The sequence below is a fragment of the Chionomys nivalis genome, chromosome Y (genome assembly GCF_950005125.1).
Source record: "Chionomys nivalis chromosome Y, mChiNiv1.1, whole genome shotgun sequence".
Taxonomy (NCBI): Eukaryota; Metazoa; Chordata; class Mammalia; order Rodentia; family Cricetidae; genus Chionomys; species Chionomys nivalis.
In genome coordinates, this window is record NC_080113.1 from 2,900,430 (window position 1) to 2,922,581 (window position 22,152).

The 22,152-nt window shown below is 34.8% G+C and overlaps 1 protein-coding gene across 1 annotated transcript in view; it reads left to right on the forward strand.

The window, feature by feature from the left end:
* LOC130868819 (probable ubiquitin carboxyl-terminal hydrolase FAF-X) overlaps window positions 1-22,152 on the forward strand; it is a 176,430-nt gene that overhangs the window by 113,673 nt on the left and 40,605 nt on the right. Inside the window, exons 22-30 of the mRNA XM_057760841.1 lie at window positions 2,476-2,606; window positions 2,773-3,051; window positions 5,778-5,903; window positions 8,068-8,193; window positions 8,827-8,996; window positions 17,266-17,374; window positions 17,575-17,721; window positions 18,915-19,061; window positions 20,567-20,789. Of these exons, the coding sequence (XP_057616824.1) occupies window positions 2,476-2,606; window positions 2,773-3,051; window positions 5,778-5,903; window positions 8,068-8,193; window positions 8,827-8,996; window positions 17,266-17,374; window positions 17,575-17,721; window positions 18,915-19,061; window positions 20,567-20,789 (1,458 nt within the window). The remainder of the gene's footprint in view (window positions 1-2,475; window positions 2,607-2,772; window positions 3,052-5,777; window positions 5,904-8,067; window positions 8,194-8,826; window positions 8,997-17,265; window positions 17,375-17,574; window positions 17,722-18,914; window positions 19,062-20,566; window positions 20,790-22,152) is intronic.

Here is a 22,152-nt window from a genome sequence, read left to right on the forward strand (position 1 = left end):
CAAACTACTCAAGTGTGGATTGTGTATTTCTCCATTCTCAGCCTTCCTTAGTTTACTTTAGTTCTTTGTGTATGAGTGAGGACTCATGGGCTTTCCCCTATGCTCTTTGACATGTCTTTGGTATTTTCCTTGTTTAGCTCATATTTAGGGAGTTGTTATAATGAGACTTTGAGTATTCCTAGAGAAAACATTCATGGAATTCCTGGAAGAAGAAGGAGATTCGCAACAAACATGCTATTCCTCTGGTTCCTTTTTGACAGTTGTCCTTAGCCTTAGGTTTGAAGTTGTGTTGTAAATGTATTTTTGGAAATTGTCTTTACATCTGTGCATTTTGACTTGTAATTTTCTATAGTGGTCTCCATCGTTTGCAAACGTAAACTTCCTTGTTGGGGCTGGCAACTGCACAGTTTTAAAGATTTTATTTTTCTATATAAATACTGTTCCATGGTATATAATATACCATAGTTGTTCTCCTTTAATCAGTTGCAAGGCACTCACGTGTTTCCATTTTCTAGTTGTGAATAGAGCAGCAGTAACAGGGCTGAGCAAGCATTTGTAGAGTATGTTGTTACTTCCTTTGGGCATATACCAAGGAATGATAAATCTGGGTCATATAATAGATTTATTTCTAACTTTTTGAGAATTTACGACAGTGATTTCCAGAGAGGCTGGACCAGTTTGTGGCTCCACAAATTGTAAACGAGTGGAATTTATTTTGTATTTGCCAACTAATACTGGCCATCTTCTTCTACATTGGTGTATAGTAGATATATTTGATTATATTCCACTGAAGAAAATGATTTTTTTCTTTGTCAGTGTTAGCTCTCTGCCAATGCAAATATCCCAATCAAGCCAAAATAAAGGATATCAAGGTTTAATGGGATTTCTGTTCTCTCAGGTGGCCCGAGAGGAACTGGGAAGCCACCAGTGCAACCATGGGCGTCGCGGGGGAGAGGGGTGACACCACAGAGGGACTCTCTGTGGAGCAGTTTAAATAGACTGGGAGACTGTTCAAGGTTTGGCGGGTTGCCTTGACACTCCTCTGGGGAGGGCCAAAGGCTTGGCAACCAATCTTGACCCTCCTCAAGGGGGAGGAGGGGTCAAGGTTTTGGCAGGCTACCTTGACACTCCTCCAGGGAGGGGTCAAGGTTTGGCAGGCAACTTAAAGTCAACAGACATCCATTCCAAATAGCATCTTGGTTTTAGGTGTTGGACCCCATCTGGCTTGAATTTGTTCAGGTCTTGTCCATACTGCCACACTCTGAGAGTTTCTATCTGTGCCAGTTATAGTATGTCTGCAAAACAGTGCTTCATTGGAGTTGTTTATCACCTTTGGCTCAAAATTTTTCTGCATCCTCTTTGGCATAGATATCTGAACACTTCCCGAGTCCCCTGAAATCTATCACTTTTCTGCATTGTCCAATGGTGGATGCCATTGATAATTACCATCTACTGCAAAAAGAATCTCCTTTAACCAGGGTTGATCAAGACACTGACCTATGAATATACCAGTTTTAGTAGTCATCTTATTAATAAGTTCCCTCTAGCACAATAATGTTAGTTGTTTTTTTTTTTTTTTTTTTTTTTTTTTTATCTAGTCTATCTAGTCTCATGTTCTTGTCCATTTGAGCTGTATCAGATATGGGTTCCATCTCATGGTGATTAGTTAGTCTTATAACATAGTGCTACTATTGCACATGTTGTAAGTCATAGGGTGTTTAACTGGGTGACGCTGATGAGTATCTTCCGATACCATGTTTACTAGTTAGTATGTGGTGAACCTTCTGGATACTGACTTGATTAATGTTCAGTGACATAAAGTCCTTTGTTTAGTGATGAAGATTTGTGTTAAGTCGTATATACCATTTGTCTTAGTTACTGTTCTGTTTCTGTGAGATTAGATAAGAAAACATGTGATTAGGAGCTTGCTTGTAGGTTCAGAGGTGGGTCCATGATCATTTTGGTTTGTGTACATGGCAACAGACAGGCAGATGTAGCACTGATGCAGTGTCTGCGAGCTTACATCTGATCCACAAGCACAATGCACAAGCACAATTCATCTCAGTGGTAGATGAGTAAGAATCGGTTGATGAGAGGTCTGTTTATAAAAACTTTCCTACATATTTGATATAACATTTGATTTTATACCTCACGTTAGTAATCATTTGTTATATCACACACTGTATGCGCAACTATCAAACGTATGTGCTTGCAGAGGGCCTGGGTTCAGGTCTGAGTACCTACATGGTGGCTTTTAGTACCTAAAGCTCTTGCAGGGTAAGTGCGAGATGATGTTCTCTTCTGGACTCCTGAATACCAAGCACAGATGCAGTGCCCTTTAGTACATGTAGGCAAAGCATACACATAAAATTAAATCTAAAAATTTTGTTTTATGTTAAATAAAAGTATAACAATCCAACATAAAATATCAGGAATTAATGAATTGCATTTTGTCCCTTTTTTTTTCTTTTACAGATAGCACAACTATAGAAAAATTGAGAGCTGTGTGTTCAAAGCATTCGAATCTTAGAGAAAACCAACTTGGTCAGTCTCTTGACTCGCTTTTCTTTGGTTCTTCTGCCTCCCGAGTTCTATACTTAACAGAGGTTTGTTTTTCTTTGCGAAAAAATATTTTGTAGACTATTATGAAATTAAGAGGACACCTAAGATTGTAAAGCAACATTTTAATCAAGTGCAAATGTGAGAAGAAATAAATGTCACTAAATTTTTAAAAATATATAACTTGTAATATTTTTTCCTCCCTTCCTGTAGGTAATTTATACCTTGTTAATGCCTGCTGGTGCCGCTCTTGCTGAGATTTCCTTGGATTTTCAGTTTCACTTCTTGAAAAGTGGTGGCTTACACCTTGTACTGAGTATGCTGATAGAAAATAACTTCTTGCCAAATACAGATGTTGAAACTCGTAGAGATGCTTACTTCAGTGCCCTTAAGATAGCCAAACTATTGTTAACTACAGTTGGCTATGGCCATGTCCAGGCTATAGCAGAAGCTTGCCAGCCTGTTGCAGATGGTACAGATCCTAAAACACCGGTAATATATTTTAACAAATAATGTTATTTATCCTACATCTTTAATTCTTAAAGATAAATTCACTGGCTAGGTATGATAAAGACTTTTGTCTATTTAGTTCTTTATACTAAAAGTCCAAATAGTAGTATGTCATATTTCTTGTTTCTTTAATTATTTAAAGTTTCAAGTAACCTGAAACTTATCCTTTTAAACACATACCTAAAGTAAGTCTAAAAATAAATCTTATTAAAAGATTTAAATATAAAAACATTTTAGATCTGTTGTAAACGTTGAGCTGAAATTAAAATTGAGCTCATGCACTTAAATTGTAAATTACTAATGTATTGATGATTAGAAATAAAGTAGATAACATTTTTAAACATGTTTAGAAATATCCCTATATATGTGAAAAATGTTAATCAGAAAAGTTTGAGCAATAAGTAGAAGTCTAATACTTGAAATTTTACTCTAATTTATTTCAACATAAAATGTCATTTTATTCAAAATAAGGCAAATAAAATAACAGCTGTGATAGGCTTCAGAATAATATTTCTGGGACAGTATTAGCAAAATTGGCAGAGCATTCATGAAATAAGATTCTTCCCAGTAATCACTGAAAATACTAATAGGTAACATGTTTATTCTTTCATGTTGAAACAGTTTCTCTTTAAAAAGTAAAACCAATGTGAATTATACTTGCATATATATACTAAACATTTATTAAGGCTTTTTCCGTTGTAAGGTTAAATTCTTTAATTTTGAAGTTCATATATATTTTTACCCAAATAAAATGTGGCTTTTTTTGTTTTTCATAACTTTAGCCACAGGATATCTAAAAATCCATAAAGGCAATTCTGTGTATGTTTACAAGATATAATTTTATTATATCTTTTTCTCGTTGTGTATTGAAAATTATACCACAGGCTGGTAAAGATGGCTCTGCAAGTACAGGTATTTTTTGCCAAAGCTTATAAGGACCCAAGTTCAGTCTCCTCAGAGATTGGGTGAAAAGAAACGACTTACGTTTCTGCTCTCCCAACATACACACATACATACATTGACATAATTTAAAATAAATAATTGTACAACAAAGACTGAGGAGTTACCAACCTACAATCACACTGTCTGTGTTCTATTAGAGAGCTAAAAGCAATGACAAGTTTGTAATTATTTACTTATTGCCAAAAACCACTTGCTTGGTTTGCAATAGACAGATGAATAGAAGATTATTGATAGATAAAAAGTAAGTGATTTTTTCCCTAAATTTTAATTTTTAAGTAAAACGTTTACACATTTATGTACTTAATTAGTTTCTTTTTGTGTTTCAAAACTAGGGTTTTTGTTTTGTTTTGTTTTGTTTTGCTCTTTGGTAAGTTTTTGAGTGTCAGTCATCTTGTGTATCTCACTAAGACATTCAGACAACCTTGAATGGTTGGGAGTTTCTATTTTCTGATGCAGTAGAAATGAGCTAAGATTTTTCAATGAAATATTCTAATACTATATTTTAAAATCTGTACCAAATGAATTTTTAATACAACAGATCCTCATAGATATGCTGAAGTATCAAAACTTTACTGTGTATGGAACTTTGTATATGTAAAATATTTTTAGCTTCTCTAGTTAAAGAAATTTGTGAGTACTAGACTTTTGTATTTGTTTTGCCTACTTTATTAGTACAGTATGTACACACTCTAAATTTATTCAAGACAGTTATATTAAAATATTCTTAGCACATATATTCATATGCCTGTAATGGCAGCTCTTGGGAACCTCAGGCAGGAAAATTACAAGTTCAAAAGCACCTTGGGCTATATCAGGAATTCAAGGCCAGCCTGGGACAAACAGCCAGACCCTGTCTGTAAAATAACAGCAAAAATAGCAATATGACTTTTAGAAAAATTTTATAGTAAAAGTAATATTTATAGAGCTTTAGACTTTGAGAAATTTTGTTTCTTAGTAGTTATGATTACAAGAGTACATAGTCATGAATATAAGAAATGTTATAAACAAAGTTAATTATCACACAATAGGTAAAAGTATACAGATTTCAGGAATCAAAGGATTTTTACAGTATGTATGTGTAATATATGTATATTCATGTTTATATGTATATATGTGGGTATCCATGTGGAAACTAGAGGTTGACATTCGGTGTTTTTGTTAACAACTCCACCTTAAGTAGAGGTCAGATCTGCCACTTGAACTGAGCAGTAGCCATTTAGCTAGTCTGTATAACTGGCTTTCTGGGGATTTTCTGTATGCTTTTTGTGTAGACTAGGCGACCACATCTCCCAGCATTTAGGTAGGTCCTGGGTATCTATAGACACTGTTAATTTTCAGCAAGCACATTACATTGAACCATGTTTTTGACCCTGAAGGACTTTATCTGCTAACCTTCAACCTTCTCTAAATAGACATAACCATCTGTTGAAAACTGAAGGCCTGGGAGAAGAAGCAGCCCAGAGATGTGTCAAATGTTAGTTCAGAGTTGTACATTTTAAACCTTGCCAGGGTAATTAAGCTGAAATGTAGGCACAATGTTTTTGTTTCATCTAAAATTGAAATTTATAGAGGTTTTTATTAAAATGGCAGACAGCTTAGAAGGGAAATGTATAATATTGACAGACTTAAATGCTTTTAATTTAAGTAACCTTAAATTCTAGAAAATAGAATTCTTAAGAAGTGGTGATAGTTGAATACTTGATTTGGGAATATTACCTACAAATTTTTGATTTTTTTTCTTCCAGATTAACCAGGTTACTCATGATCAAGCTGTGGTGCTGCAAAATGCCCTTCAGAGCATTCCTAATCCTTATTCTGAATACATGCTTAGAAATGTATCAATCCGTCTTGCTCAACAAATATCTGATGTGGTTAGTATCAAACTTTAAAATTGCTAGGATTGAGGAGGGCCTTATACTCATAAATGAATAAAACTTATATAACTTCAGAGTGCTTTGAAATATAACATTTTAATCTGTCTTTTTTATCTAAAGTTTCATATTCATAATTTTATCTATTAATGCTTAATTTATGAAATAGCATCTTGAGATCCTATTTATTTGTTTATGTCTTCTGAGTCAGGGTTTCTCTGTAGGGTTCTGGCTATCTTTGAACTCGCTTTGTGTACCAGGCTGACCTCAAAATCACAGCAGTCCACCTGCCTCTGCATCCCGAGTACTGGGATTAAAGCCATGTACCACCACTGCCTGGCTGAGATATAGTTTGTAATTCATGAAATAAAGTTTTAGTGGTTATCTAACTTTCTGATATCATCAAAAAACGTAACATTTCTGTTATTCCCAAGTTTCTTTTGTGATATTTCTGTAATCATGTGTACTCATAGCATTGTAATCATCTTAAACTTAAATAGCTGGATAATTTAGTTTTAGAATATTGAATTTTTATTTTTTTAACTCTTATAAGGAAAACATTTAATTGGGGAGGCTCACTTAAAGTTTCAAAGGTTCAGTTCATTTTCATTATGGGGAACATGGAAGCATGCATGCAGGCATAGTGCTGACTATATCTTGATATGCAGGCCATAGGAAGGCCACTGAAACATTGGGCGGTATCTCGAGCATAGGATACCTCAGAGCCCACACCCACAGTGACACACTTCCTTCAAAATGGCCACTCCAACAAAGCCATACTTCCTAACAGTACTACTTCCTTTGAAATTATGGGGGCCAATTACATTCAGACTACCACATTCTACTCCTGGCCCTCATAAGCTTGTAACAATATCATAATGCAAAATTGATTTAGTTCAGTTTCAGAAGTCCCCATAGTCTATCACAGTCTCAACAAGATTTTAAAACCTAAAGTTCAAAGCCTCTTCTGAGATTCAGGCAATCTCTTAACTGTAATCACAAATCAAAATCAAAAAGCAGATTACAGCTGGGTGGTGGTGGTTTACGCCTTTAATCCCAGCACTCAGGAGACTTCCTCAGGAGCCTTACTCAACAGGTATCCCACAGCTCTGGCATCTCTTAACACCTTGGGTTCTCCAAGGCAACTCAGGCTTCAACTTCACAGCTTCACAAAATGTCCTCTCTGGGCCTCCTTCCATTCAGAGACATCCCTGGACACATGCCTGGCCTCAGCAGCTTTCTTTAAGTACAGACATAAATTCTATAATCTATTTCTTCCATCCTTAAATCTAAAGCCAGACCCCATGTGGCCAAGGCTGCCAAATTCTGCTGCTTGCTAGGTCTGGAACATGGCCCCCTCATTCATTTACATCTTCACTGCTTTTTGTCTTTCCCTGTCTAAGCTTGGCTGTCCTGAAACTGGATCTCTAGACCAAGTTGGCCTCTGACTCAGAGATCTTCCCTAGAGTATTAAATTTTTAAAAAATAGGAATTTCAAATATGAGTAATATGTTTGCATCATTCTCCCTTTTTCTACTTCTTTTAATTCCTATTGTGTTTCTTCCTCATGCCTTCTCAAATTCATGGTTTCTTAGACTTTAAGTGTGTTTGTGCATGTGTGTGTGTTGATACAGTACAACCTACTGAAATTATTTAATGTTCATGTTTATTTAGGGGCCGATTTCTTGGTTAACCTAATGACACTCATTCATGCAGAATACTGTTTGCCCCACTCAGAAACTATTATCACCTGTAGCGTGTTTGCAAGGGATTAAGTCCGTGAGAACTGCCCTCATCCACATTGGCATGTGAATTGGTGTTGTCTTTTTTTTTTCTTTGTCAGCTGTTGTTGAGATCTCTTGGGAGGAGCTTCTTTGTCATACATAAAAGTCTGTCTCACAGTAGACACCCCCATTTAGTTTTTCTGGCACTTAGAATTCTTTACATTACCTTGTTTTTATTTTCTTCTGAGCCTTAGGTACAAGGATCGTATTATAAATGTATCAGTTGGGGTTGACCACACTACTATCACCATTAAAGTAGCCCATCATATATTTTTATGTTTTGAAGCTCATTTCTGTTTTGACAGTGGAAAAGATTTTATTATTCTGGTTATTTCACTTTATTGTTATGGTTAACATACTTAGTACTCATTGTTTTGCAGGCGTCAAGATATATACCTGATATACATACTATTAGAGCTATACAAAAAGTTGTCTGGGCATCAGGATGTGGATCATTAGAGCTAATATTTAGTCCAAATGAAGATATCACAAAAACTTATGAGATGGTAAGACTTGGAACAAAAACAGTAGTCCTTTTAAGAAATACTACATAGCCAGGCTTTGGTGGCACACGCCTTTAATCCCATCCGAGGCAGGTGGTTCTGTGAGTTCAAGGCCAGCTTGGTCTACAAGAATGCTGCATAATTTCACTTTAGTTAAATCTCTGTTATATATATATTATATTTGAAAACCAAGTCACTTGTTTATTTTATTTTTCCTTTGTTGTTGTTGTTTGGTTTTTGTTTTTCAAGACAGGATTTCTCTGTAGCTTTTGGAGTCTGTCCTGGAACTAGCTCTTATATACCAGGCTGGTCTCAAAACTCACAGAGATCCGCCTGCCTCTGCCTCCTGAGTGCTGGGATTAAAGGCGTGCGCCACCGCTGCCCTGCCTCTTGTTTATTTTCAAAATGAAAATAAAACCTAGAGGATATTATGTGAGGTTTTTCTTCTAGTATAACATTTAAATATTGTCTTAATCAGTTCTGTCATCATTTACATGTTATCTCTAGACCTGTTATCAACAAATTAGCCTCTTAAATTAATAATTAAATTAATTATACATAGAGAACTGAACTAAAAATTTGATTATGTTTTTATAAATGGACCTTATTAATTTGCTCATGACTATAATTTTACAGACCACCAGTACAATTAGTAACCCAGAAGTGGAGGATGAACAGCTTTGCTGTGAAGCTTTGGAAGTGATGACATTATGTTTTGCTTTCATTCCAACGGCTTTGGATTCACTTACTAAAGAAAAGTCCTGGCAATCATTTGTCATTGACTTACTATTGTACTGCCCTAGCAAGTAAGTATTCTTAAACTTAATTTAAAGAAAGGGTGATACTATTTAAAATATATTTTGAGGACATATTAACGGGGTCAGTGATTTTTTTTTCATTTTATTTTTTAATTTTTGAGATTATATTAATTATATCATTTCTGTTATTCTTTTCCTTTTGAACCTCTTGTGTAACATTCCCTTTTGTCTTTTAAATAATGGTCTCTTTTGTTAAATTTATATTTCTAAATAAATTGACAGTTTTTTTTCAATATTGTGTTTTAAGAACTACAACCAAAATCTTATCAGCAAAATTTATTCAAATATTTTTTCTCATGTATTCTTTGGTTGTGATTTCTAGTCTTATTGAGAATTTTTGCATGTCTTTTTAAGGGATATTGGTTATTGGTTTCTTTCTTTTTGGGGTCTTTATATGGTTTAGAGTAAGTGTAGCCTCATAAAAGAACTAGGCTGTTCTTTCTGTTTCAGACAAGTTTGAGGAAAATTGCTGCTAATTTTTCTTTGAATATCTAGTAAAATCTTGTACTGTAACTATCTTGTCATGGGCTTTTTTTTTTTTTTGCATGGGAGATGACTTAATTAGAATTACAACCAGCATAAACAATAACAAGCAAGAAATGTGATAAATTTTTAATAATTATCCTATCCTAATGAGTTTAAGTCTTGTATAATAACTTGGCCAAGTCATGAGAAGAAAGTAATTACAACTAGTCTTCAACCCCAATGAAGACCCGAGAAGGGAAATGATATTACTTGAGTAAGCAAGAAGCGCAGTCAAGCAACTTCAAAATGTTTAATGTGCAACAAATGGCAGAGACAACTGGCTAATTGGGCAGTCACCCAAGGTCTCATTTGCAGTGTTGAAGCAACCAACTTTGGCTAAGGCCTAGAGTAATTGTCAGACCGTTTTCAGAGGCAGGAAAATTTTCAAAACCGTCTTACCCTCCCTGTCTTGGCAAGATTTGACAATCTTTTTTTCTGCATCCTGCTTGTCCTGTTCTGAAATTGTGCATTTTGTTAGTGGTTGATGCATGGGCATATCTTTGTCCAAAGTCCAGTTTTTCCAAGAAGAATCCAAGCTCCAAGTGGGGTGTCTTCACTGCACAACATTCTCTTAGGAATAGTTCAGTGCTGCCAGGATCAGTTGTGTCTCACGTCAACAGAACCCTAAGTTATGTAAAAGCCATATTCTACAGTGGTTGAGGACTACCTATCTATGCAGAATACAATCTTTGTGTATCTTTAAGAACTTAATTAGTCTAACTATAAGTATGACAAACATGGATGACTATTGACCTACGAATCTTAATACCTATATAACTTAAAAACTAAAACTTCATATTAGAATTTTAAACTGTGCAACAAATGAAGACAATGACCTCAAAATGTAAACAGTATCTTGATCAGAAGTAGAAATGTATATTGTAATATGTAACTGTACAAAATGGCTTCAGAAGAGGTAGAAGCATGCATGCATATAATATGACAAAATAACTTTGCTTAAGTATACAAATATTGTAGACAAAAATAGGAACACATTCAATGTAATTTATTTTTGTATTGATATGCAAGAATCTATACCAATGTAAATTGCCTATAAATAATAGCTAACAAGTATTACTCACTATTATTATTAGTGTGAGTAAGCTCACACTAAACTATAATCCTATCCATATCCAATTTCCTCTTTGTTTTTTCAAGAGATCCCTGGGCTTACATAAATTTTCCTCCAACCCCAACCCTGTAACAATTATAATCAATCCCTAAATGATGTCCCTAACCCTGAGGACAAACTTTGTTGGGAGAGGGGACATCGTCTTCTAGAATTACTTCCAGCTGTCATGGGGGCGATATTCTTTCTATTGGATTCTGTGAAAGTAAAAAGATTGTTAAGTTCCAAGATTACTGTCTGGTATTATTGCAAATAGTCTCTGAGTATTTGCTAGGGTTTTGCTGAGGTTCCTATTTGGAGTTCTGACCAGAATGTTGTAAAAAAAAAAAAAAAAAAAAAACGTGCACCATTTCAGCTAACCAAGTTGGAACCATCTTGAGCAGCTGCTACCCAAAAACAGGTCTTATAGTGGTGCTATCAGCATCATGACGTGATATCAACCAGGTGGAGTTGTTGTAGGGGCCCCATCTTCTTCCTGCAAACTTGAAAGATTACTTTAGGAAATTCATTGTGGAAAACTTAAACATTTTATATTTATTTTATATTTATACAGTCAGATAAATTCAATGAAAGGTACAATAGAGACAAAAATAGGTATGAAGAAAAGTAAAATTTTTTTCTAATTTTTTTTTCATTCTGTCCCATATCATGACTCCTGACATGAGACAGAAACTCTGAATGTTTATTTTAACAACCTGCTGGGATTTAGAGAAGGACAGAGCCAGCTTTGATTTTTAAGTGAGTCATGATTATTATTTTATTAGTATTCAGAGTTTCTGACCCTCAGATTACATGTCTTTACAAGTAGTAATTATTCTTTTCCTCTTTAAGCATCTAGATGTCCAGGGTCTCTTGAAGATGAGTATTTTCCTGCCCCAACCCTTACGAGATTTCCTTACCACCTGATTGGTTGTCACCTCTGAGGATGAGCCATCATTTCTCTTTCTGAAAAGATTTATCTTTTCCAAACCGAATCTATTAATTTCGATGGTATCCATAACTTTTCTTCTCCTGTTGAAACAAGAGCAGAAACCCCTGGCACATCTCCTGGCTTCCATTGCGAGGTCAGCACATCCTTTGAGTTCAGCTGACGTCTCCGTTATCCAATGTCTTTCTTCTGCTGTTGTCCCTTTCTCATTAGTGTTAAGAAAATTCAAGGTTAATAAATCATTATGTAATTTATTTCTGGGAATATTTTCTATCCCTTTCTGTTTAAAATATCCTTTACAATTTGATTTGATCTTTCTATAACTACCTGACCTGTAGGATTATGCAGTATATCTGTAATATGCTTAATATTATAATCATAAAAACTGTTTCATTTTCTTAGAGACATATGCTGGACCGTTCTCTGTTTTTATTTGTACAGGTGTACCCCTGATGTGTGATTACTGAATCAGTCTTTTCTGAGCTCAAAGCAGTTGCCCATTGAAAACCTGAATACGTTTCAATGGTGTGGTGTACATGTTTAATTTTTCAAGTTCTTCAAAGTGGAACACATCAGTCTGCCAGATTTCATTCCTTTGAGTACCCTTTGTATTAGTCCCTGCAGGTAGCAGTGTTTGTCTATAGAAAGAGAAAGTAGTTCATCTCTTGATTATAAAATCTCCTTAGCTTGTTGCCATGTAATAGAAAACTATTTTTTTTAAACCTTTACTATTGGCATGATGTTTCTTATGGAATTCTGAGGCCTTCAACACACTGCCGGTCAATAATTGATCAATTTCTGCATTACTTTGTGCTAGAGGACCTGGCCGACCCATGTGGGATCAGATGTGTGTTATGTATATGGGACAAAGTCTATTCCTGGTTATATTTTGAACATGTATGAATAATGAAGTCAATTCTGTGTCATCTGGTATAGATTCAGCAGTTTTAATATGTAAGACAACTCTTTCTTTATATTGTGAATCACTAACTATATTAAGAGGTTCTTTAAAATTCCTTAGCATCATGTGAATAGCATATAAGTCTGCTTTTTGGACAGAATTATAAGGGCTTCATTCCACATTACTTAAATCTTCTGATTTGTAGCCTGCCTTTCCTGATCAATTTGCTTCAGTATAAAATGTATGGGCTCCAGTTGTTGGTGTATCCCAAACAATAGGGGAAGGATCCAAGTAGTTGTCTAAGGTTAATTCTCTCACCTTTGGGATAATTTTTATTAATCTATCCTAAAAAATTAGCACAAGCTCTTTGCCAAGGTTTCTTGTCTTCCCATAACTTTTTAATTTCATCAGTAGTAAAAGGCACTATAATATCTGCTGGGTCTATACCTGCTAGTTGACAAAATCTCAATTTTCCTTGTATAATTAATTCCGATTTTTTCCACATAAGTTTTTAATTTTCTACTTGGTTTATATGGTATAATTATCTATTCTAAGATAATATCTTCCCTTAGCATTAAAATTCCTGTAGGGGAAATTCTGGAAGGCAATATGACTGAAGTGCAGTTAAGATTTGGATTCACCCTATCCACATGTGCCTCCTGTAATTTTTCTTCAGCAATGATCAATTCCTTTTTTCACTTCAGCTGTTAATTCTCTCAGACTTTTTAAGTCTTTGTTACCATCTAAGGTTTTGTTTAAATGAACTGTGAGATCAGGTGTTATCCCAACAGTTAATCATAGACGGGAATGTCTACTAAAATTCTTTGAAAGTCATTCAGAGTCTGCAGTTGGTTTTTCCTAATTTGTACCTTTTGTGTCTAATTTTCTATAAACCTATTTTGTTTCAGTAAGATCACAAAATGTCATTCATGTAATGGTAAATTATAGATTTAGGAAATTTTTTATGTGTTATTTCCAGTGGCTGACTTACAAAGTATTGGCAGAAAGTGGGGCTAATGAACACTCCCTGTGGGAGGACGGTCCATTGTTAACTCCTACTTGACTGAGAATTTTTATAAGTAGTCACTGTGAAGGCAAATTTTTCTCTATCCTTTTTCTGTAAAGGTATGGTGAAGAAATAATCTTTCAAATCAATAACTATAAGAGTCTATCCTTTGGGTAATAGAAAAGGCAGAGGAATTCCAGATTGTTGAGGGATCATATGTTGGTAGCTCTTAGAATTGTCACCATTTTCCACTTACAAGATTTCTTTTTTTACAACAAATACTGGAGAGTTCCAAGGGCTGGTTGATTCTTCAATATGGTGAGCATTTCTTTTACCAGCTCTTCTAAAGCATGCAGATCTTCTTCAGCTAGAATCCATTGCTTAACCATTACTGGTTTCTCACTTAGCCATTTTAAAGGTAGGGCTGTTGGTACCTCTAAAAGTTTGCTAGTTGTTTTGTGTTCTTGTACAGCCAGAATGGCTGGTGACCTTTGTGCATAGTACGTTATAATATCCTTCACAGACTTATGAGTTCCTGGGACTGCGGGACTGTTAATCTTGGTACTCCATTGTTTCATCAGGTCATGACCCATAAATTAACTGCAATATTAGGCACATAAGGCTTCAGCTTCTATCTCTGACCTTCTGGCCCTATGCAGTCAACCCATCTTGTGTTTTGTTTAACTTGAGGAATTGTTCCAATTCCTAGTATTTGAATATTTGCCTCTTGAGGCGGCCAATTTGGATGCCAAGATTCTGGAATATTAATACTCACATACAAACCTGTGTCTATCAAACCCACAGTTACAATACCATTTATACACATCTTTGATCATTTGATGATTCTACCAGAATATACGTTCCCTATTTCCTGTTGGAATTTTTGATTTATACTCCATGATTACTCCATCATCCAGAACAGTATGGTCTTTTACAGAAGGCTCTGGAATTTTATTTTTTTTTTAATTTTCCTGGTGAGACATGTCCTGTACAGTGACTGGATTGACTGTACCACATTTGGCTTGGGGTCTGGGAGATGCCACCCAAGGAGTTTCCTGATAGTGTCAGGTTGCCTTGTCTGTCTTTTGTTGATCTGCATTCTTTGTCCCAATGCCGGCCTTTCCCACACCTTCTACATATACCTGAAGGCTGAGTCCTGATATTCCCAGAAGAGACATTATTCCTAGGAATTCCTTGTTTATAATTCCTTCTCAGATGTCATACTCCATCACAATTAAAGCATTTGACATTTTGATGTCTCCTCATTCCTTTGGAAATTGCTTCTTCTACCCAAGCCTGAGTATTATAGTCAAATGTCTCAATGTTCATTGTGTGCAGGATCCATTCATCCATAGGTGCTGATCTAACCTTTAAAGGTTGAAGTATCTTTTTGCATTCTAAGTTGTATTTTCAAAAACCAGAGATTCAATAAGTACTCATCTAGCATCTGGGTCTGTTACTCCTATATGTACAACCTTAGTTAATTTTTGTAAAATATCACTAAAAGGTTCTCTCTGGCCCTGTTTAACCCTGGTATATGATTCAACCATTTTTCCTAGTTCTTGAATCCTGTCCCAAGCGTTTAAGGCTGCTTCGTGGCATAGGGACAAGATTTGTTCATCATAAAGAGCTTGAGCCTGTGGTCAGCATAAGTGCCCCTCACCAAGAATTTGATCTTGAGAAGTCTCAAGTCTTTTTTGCTTTCTCCTGTTCCCTCTTCCCTAAAATAACGTTTAAACATCAGTTGAGGCCCACCAGGACTGAAGAAAGTAACTGAAGCCAGTTGTGTGGCATCACTTTAATGCTAGAAGCCCATAACTTTACCAGCTCTCTAACAAATGCAGAATGCAAGCCGTAAGTTACTATGGCTTGCTTAATTTCTTTTAGCTCCTTCATTCCTATCAGTATCCATCTACCTTCTTTGGATCCTTTAGGGCCTTTAGAACTTGATGCTTTGTCAGAGTAGATTACAGCGGAGGAAGCTAAAAACCCTGGGTAAGTCATCTCTGACAGCTACTGGCAATGTTAAATCCTGTCCTTGTGCCTTTCCTCTCATCAGCTCCAATAATTTCCTCAATCATTTCAAATCGTCTTACTATTCTCTTTTTTAATGTCTAAATCGCTTGTCCTGCATGTATTTCTAGTGATTTCATTTGAAGCACTTAACTCCTGGTCCTCGTTCTTCACATGTGATTCTAAGGTCTGAAGTTTTGGGTTTTTTTGTTTGTTTGTTTGTTTGTTTGTTTTAAAAAGGAACATTTCATCCTTGGACATTATTTGAATAGCGTGCATATTGCCTTCCTGGAGAGATACTCTATCTGCTAACCTATCATAACTTGTTAACAAATTTTGATTGTCAAACTCAACAATATGAATTCTTTCAGATAATTTCTTAGTACCCTATGACATGGATTCAATTTTGTCTGTCAAATTAATGTTACCCTTTTCAATGGTATTATTGTTTTCAGGTAACTTGATTTTTTGATGGTATTAATCCTGTCAGCTAGCTGTTAATTATTAGTTTGTAAAGACTGTATCATTTCTCAAACTGTCTCATTCTTAGCTCTGTTATCAGATCATTTTCTTAGTGAAGAAAAACAACTGAGTCCCAATATTCAATAAATGGATGTATCACAGTAACCATATAAGCCTTGCAGAATACAATCCATAGTATTAGCAAAAAAAGTTACTAAAATTTTCCATGGTAATGTCTGCCATTATATATTTACTTATTAATTACCTGTTATGAGGTACAGTAAATTGTTTTAGGTGTAATAATCTTTTTTGTCCAGCAGGTGTCATGGTTGCAGAGTGGCTACTAGCAGCACAACCTGGTGCTGTGAACTGTCCTGAGCCGCTTTCGTTTTTTTCACTTTGGTGCTGTTGGAATACTGAGAAAAATGCTTTGCTTGACAAATTTAGTTATTTTATTGTGTCTTTAAATTCCTTGAATTCTTTGAGAAAGTTTAGAGTACTTTTAAATTCTGTGTTCTAGAATTCATCTAGGAAATTCTTGGTGACAAACATTTTGGTTTTGGAGAGAAGATACTGACTTTTTCATTCACATTGTTGTTATTTCTATGCTGAGATCTAGGCATGCTGATTTTCTTTGTCACTCTGCATTTGTTGTGGGGTAAACAGGCTGGGCAACAAGAGTTGTGGCCATCATATGGGTCTGAACATTAAAGCTGTCTTGGATGTAATAAAGTCATGTAAACAGAAGACCACTGGACTGTTAAATACAGTGTATCGTAGGTCTGAGTGGAAATGTTGTTTATAATGTGGGAGAGTCATGTGACTGTGTAGATCTTTGGGGTGAATCTTGAGAGCTTTTTTACAATGAAGGACAAACACTATTAGTACACCAATTCTGACACCCAGATTAGAATAATACATTGGTTTCATTGAAGGTACTCCTTAATACCATCCTTCCAAACTCACAATGGCAAGCACAGATTTTCCAGATTTTAGATAAAGGTACATTTAAAGATATATATCATGTATTTTACAATCAATACAAATATCCCCACCATGCTTTTAATGAAACAAAAACGATTCATAAATTTTATTTTTTGTGCTTCTCTTTAACATAATTCAGTTCCATCCTTGATTTGTAATATTTATATTTTAATAGATTGTAAGTTGTAAATTATCACAGTATTAATCTTTTATATAAATGTTAGGAGATTTAACTCTGAAAATGTCTTAAACTCATTATTTGCTACTAATGAAGGGTTAATGTATATTTGTTGCCTTATATTATTACAGACCTATACGGCAGTTGGCACAGGAGCAGTTCTTCTTAATGTGTACCAGATGTTGCATGGGACATAAACCTCTGCTGTTCTTCATTACTCTACTCTTTACCATTTTGGGGGTGAGACAATTTTAATGGAACTGTCAATATATTTATTCTTAAAAATGAGAGATATTCAAAGATAAACTACAACTTTTATTTCTTTTAGTTCATGTTCTATAGGAATAGATATGGTATTACAAACATTAAGACTTTTTTTCTTTTTTGACAATTAAGTCATTAATGATCACAGTTTTGGTTTGTGTTTGTTAATATTTCAGAGTGTCACAACAGAGAGGGGGAAATATTCAGAAGAATACTTCACACTTTTGAGGCGTCTTCTCACTCATGCTTACAACTGCAGTATTCTTGTACCCGATGCTGATGTTCTTCTTAGTGATGAAATTGACTGGCTCAAAAGGTTTAGGGTAAGATGAATAATATTCAGATTATTTTATTATTAAATTAACTTTAAAGAAAGGATATGTTAGCTTTTTGTAATAAAAGCAGAATGTTTTTGCTATAAAAATTAGGGAGGAATCGTTGAGTTTTGGTCACTGTTTCAGAAATTTCAGTTGAAGTGTGCCAGAGTCATTCATTGTCTTGTGTCTGAGACAAGATGAACTACTGTGTTAGTATGAGTATGTTGCATAGCCCACACATCTACTGGTGGATTTCTTGTTTCTGCACTTACTTCATTCAATCTTCTACCCTATAGAATGTTAAGGTTGTTATTCAGGACATATTTTCTTCTATGCAAAACCTCACGCTTTTGGACACTTCTGACTCCAAGAAAATTGATAACGAAGATTAACCATTTCAGAGGTTTTATAACTTTGAGGTTTTATTTTCTTTGAAGACAAAAGTAAACAATCTTCTCTTTAATTTCAAGTCTCAAAAGTAGGAAATAAGTATGAGCATTATGAAATACTATTTAAAATAGCCAGCAAAAATTTTACAAAGACAAACTGTTGTTTCTTGGAGTTGACTTACAGAAAACACATCTTATTTTGCTTAAATGAATTTGAAACTTGTTAGTTTGCTGTTTGATCATATCTATTTTGGTATTACAGTGCTACCATTTAGGGGATATGTTGGTTCTTAGGTTTGATAGGGGTGTTTTTCTTTTAAGGCAAGATCTCACAACAATTCCCAGGTGCTACTTAGACCTAATGCTTTACACTGATTACAAATTACACTGAATTTTTTTATGTTACTGGTATTATTCTTAGTTTATTTTTATTCAGAATGTTAAATTTACCAAATTATATATTTTATAATATGTAGTTCAAAATTTTGTCATTAAAATAGGCATTATTCTATTAGTATGTAAAGCCTTAAGATGCTGAAAGATATCTGAACCAGCATTATTTTGTTTGGTACTAGATAACCCATTTTCTTTATCTAGCTGCCCTGTTTATATTTTGTAATATTAAAGGACAGTTGTGACCTCAAATTCTAGTTGTTGCCATAGAAATTTCTCTTTCCCCAGGATTGTAAAGCTTCAAAATAACTGTACAGAGAAATTATACATGCATTCTTAGAGCTTTTTTTTATTGTGGCTTCCTGCCCCTTAGTTTATCCTCATAAGTTAGACTGGTATTGCTTTTTTCTTTGTCAGGATTATGTTAAAGACTCAGGTGAAGCAGGTGTTGAAGATACAGTCTTGGAAGGCCATCTTGGAGTAACAAAAGAGTTACTAGCCTTTCAAACTCCAGAGAAAAAATACCATATTGGTTGTGAAAAAGGAGGTGCTAATCTTGTTAAAGTGAGTTCTAAATTCAAATGCTTTTGTGTATGCTTGTATGTATACTCATGGTATACTATGGTACATGTTTAGCCTTCCACCTTGTTTGAAATTGAGATTCCTTGTTATTCACCACCAAATACACCACATTAGATGACCTGCAAGCTTCCTGAAATTGTCCTTGTCTGTTCCTCCACCCTTTAGTAAAACTTGGATTGTAGATGCTTAATATTGTGCCCATTTCTACATGGGTTCTAGGGTTTTGAACTCAGATTCTTTTTACCTACTACTAAACCATGTTCTTCAGCCCCTTATTTTTAAATTTTAAATCTGAACTATACCCCAACATGGGGACACACACACACACACACACACACACACTTCTTTGTAGGATTCCAGAGGCTACGACAGGCAAATCTCTGTATCATCCAGAGGATACACAAGTGAGTTCTTTATCCAAAGGAAGAAAAAGCAAACTGTTGAAACATTTCATATGTTATCATGTTTTTGATAAAACTCATTAGTAGGCTATATCTTTGAAAATAATATTTTTTGTTAAGCTGGTTTAAGCCAGCTTTTATTATTTTTCTCTTATTAAAATATTTTTGCATAAATTTTGATTATTTCCCTGCTCCCTGTCCACCCATTTTTATGTTATTTCTCTTTCCCTTCCACTCTCCTTCTCTTCTCCCCGTCTTCCTCTATTCTTCTCTCCTTCTCTTTTTCTCTTTAAAAAATTCTTTTAAAAAGCCTATCTTTTTAAAAACTTTATCTTAATAAAATCCTTAATTTTTAAAGTTTTGAATTACTTTTCATTGTTTTTAATTATTTATTGTTTGATAATTTCATTCATGTATACAGTGTATTTACTCCAAACTCCCTCGTTCAACCCCCAAATGGACCATCATTATCATTTGGGTGCCTCTGTGTTCTCCTTTTCCAAATATGTGCTGTGATTTTTTTTCATTTAATGACTACCTTATGGGGACATTTGGGAAAGAGGGTTAGTGATGTCATGGATTTTATCACACACAGTTTTCAGTGACTCTTGGTTTGTCCTTTCCCAAGACTTTTGCTGCAAGAGATGATAATAAAAAGGGGGCTCATAACTGTTAATAAACATAATTATACAAAAGAATACAGAAAGAATATAGGATCAGTAAGCAGCTGTATATGATTTGCTGTTTGCTACATCTGAATTCTTCCCAGGATTGTGTTGACATTGAGAATTTCTTAAAATACTTGTTTTATTTTTTTGTTTTTTGTTTGTTTTTTGGTGCTCTTTTTTTGCTTTGTATAACTGGGATGTATTTTGTTGATATTTAAAATGATCTTAAAGTTAGTATATGATTTGTCACTTGTTTTGTCTAGAAAATTGGTATTCATTAATTACTTTGTTTTATTAACGTTTTGTTAGGATTTCTGAAACTGCTTTTTGAGTTAAGTAGTTAAATGTCAAATTATTACAAAAGTAATTTCTTACAAGAGATGTAATGGGCAATGTCTTTTTTTTTTTAATTCCTTAGGAACTAATTGATGATTTCATCTTTCCTGCATCTAAAGCTTACCTCCAGTATGTGAGTAGTGGAGAACTGCCAGCCAAGCAAGCTGTTCCAGTCTGTGGTTCACCAACTACAGTTAACGCTGGGTTTGAACTACTCGTAGCCTTGGCTTTTGGCTGTGTAAGGAATCTTAATCAGATAGTAAATTGTTTGACTGAAATGTATTATTTAAGCACAACAACAACAAGTAAGTAAAATGTAAAGCCTTTTTATTGTTTCTTAGTATTCCAGTGTTTCTAATTGAAATTTCTGCAAACAGAAAAATTACATTATTGAAAATATCACAAGTGTTGTACGTAATTTAATAATAAAGTTTAACAATAAATGCCACTAATATAAATATTTTTACACAAGATACGACCCCCTAATATGGATGTCATTTAATGTTTTCTTGAGTTCTGAGAATAGGCTTATTTTTAAGGTTCAAAGAGAATATTTAGGTGACTTACTATGCTTTCCATGCCCTCAGAGTTCCATGAAGTGATCTGCAGATTTTACAAGAGTTTTAAACTTAAAAGGAAAGTCAAGCTAAACTTGGAGCTGTATACCAATAATCCTAAGACTGGGAAGAGTGGAGTAAAAGGATGAATTTGAGGCCAGCCCCAGTGCTGTCCACAGAAAGTTAAAGAAGGCCACTCGGCAGTATAGCAAGTTCTCTGTTTTCAGTCATGTGGAATGGAGCATGGGGCTAGATAATTTTAATTATAATGAAAACATGAACTCATTTTAGTATAAAAACATGATAGTTTATTAAATTTGTAACATTATTTAACAGAAATTTAAGACCTGAAATTCTGTTATAGTAGCTCATACTCTTTGTTCTTTGTTTTGTTTTGTGTCTTTGTTTTTTTCAAGACAGGGTTTCTCTGTGGTTTTGGAGCCTGTCCTGGAACTAGCTCTTGTAGACCAGGCTGGTCTCGAACTCACAGAGATCCACCTGCCTCTGCCTCCCGAGTGCTGGGATTAAAGGCGTGCACCACCACCGCCTGGCTTTTTTTGTTCTTATATGAATGCTGAAATTCTTTGTTGTGGTGAACTTATAATGAACTTGTAATGCAAAACTTTTTTGTCAGAATTTGTTTTTTCCCCTAATACTTGTTGACAGAGGTTTCTGTCCTTCCTGGTCCCACAGCCGCTCAGTCCCAATAAAACACACAGAGGTCTACATTAATTATAAACTGATTGGCAAATTAGCCGAGGCTTTGTAATAACTAATTCTTACATTGTACAGTAACCCATAATTCTTTTCTGTGTTAGCCATACAACTTGGTACCTTTTTCAGTGAGGCATTCTCATTTACTTGCTCTGTGTCTGTTGGCAACTGCAGACTGACTTTTCATCTTCCCAGAATTCTCCTGTTCTCATTGTCCCACCTCTATTTTCAGCCTGATCACACCACCTATATTTCCTGCCTGGCTACTGGCCAAACAGCATTTTATTAAACAAGTACAAGAAACAAATCTTTACGGGTAAAACCATTGCTGCACAGAAAATGCTTTTGCATTGCTAGTTTTCAAAGATACCAAAATGCATACAAAAACTGCTAACTT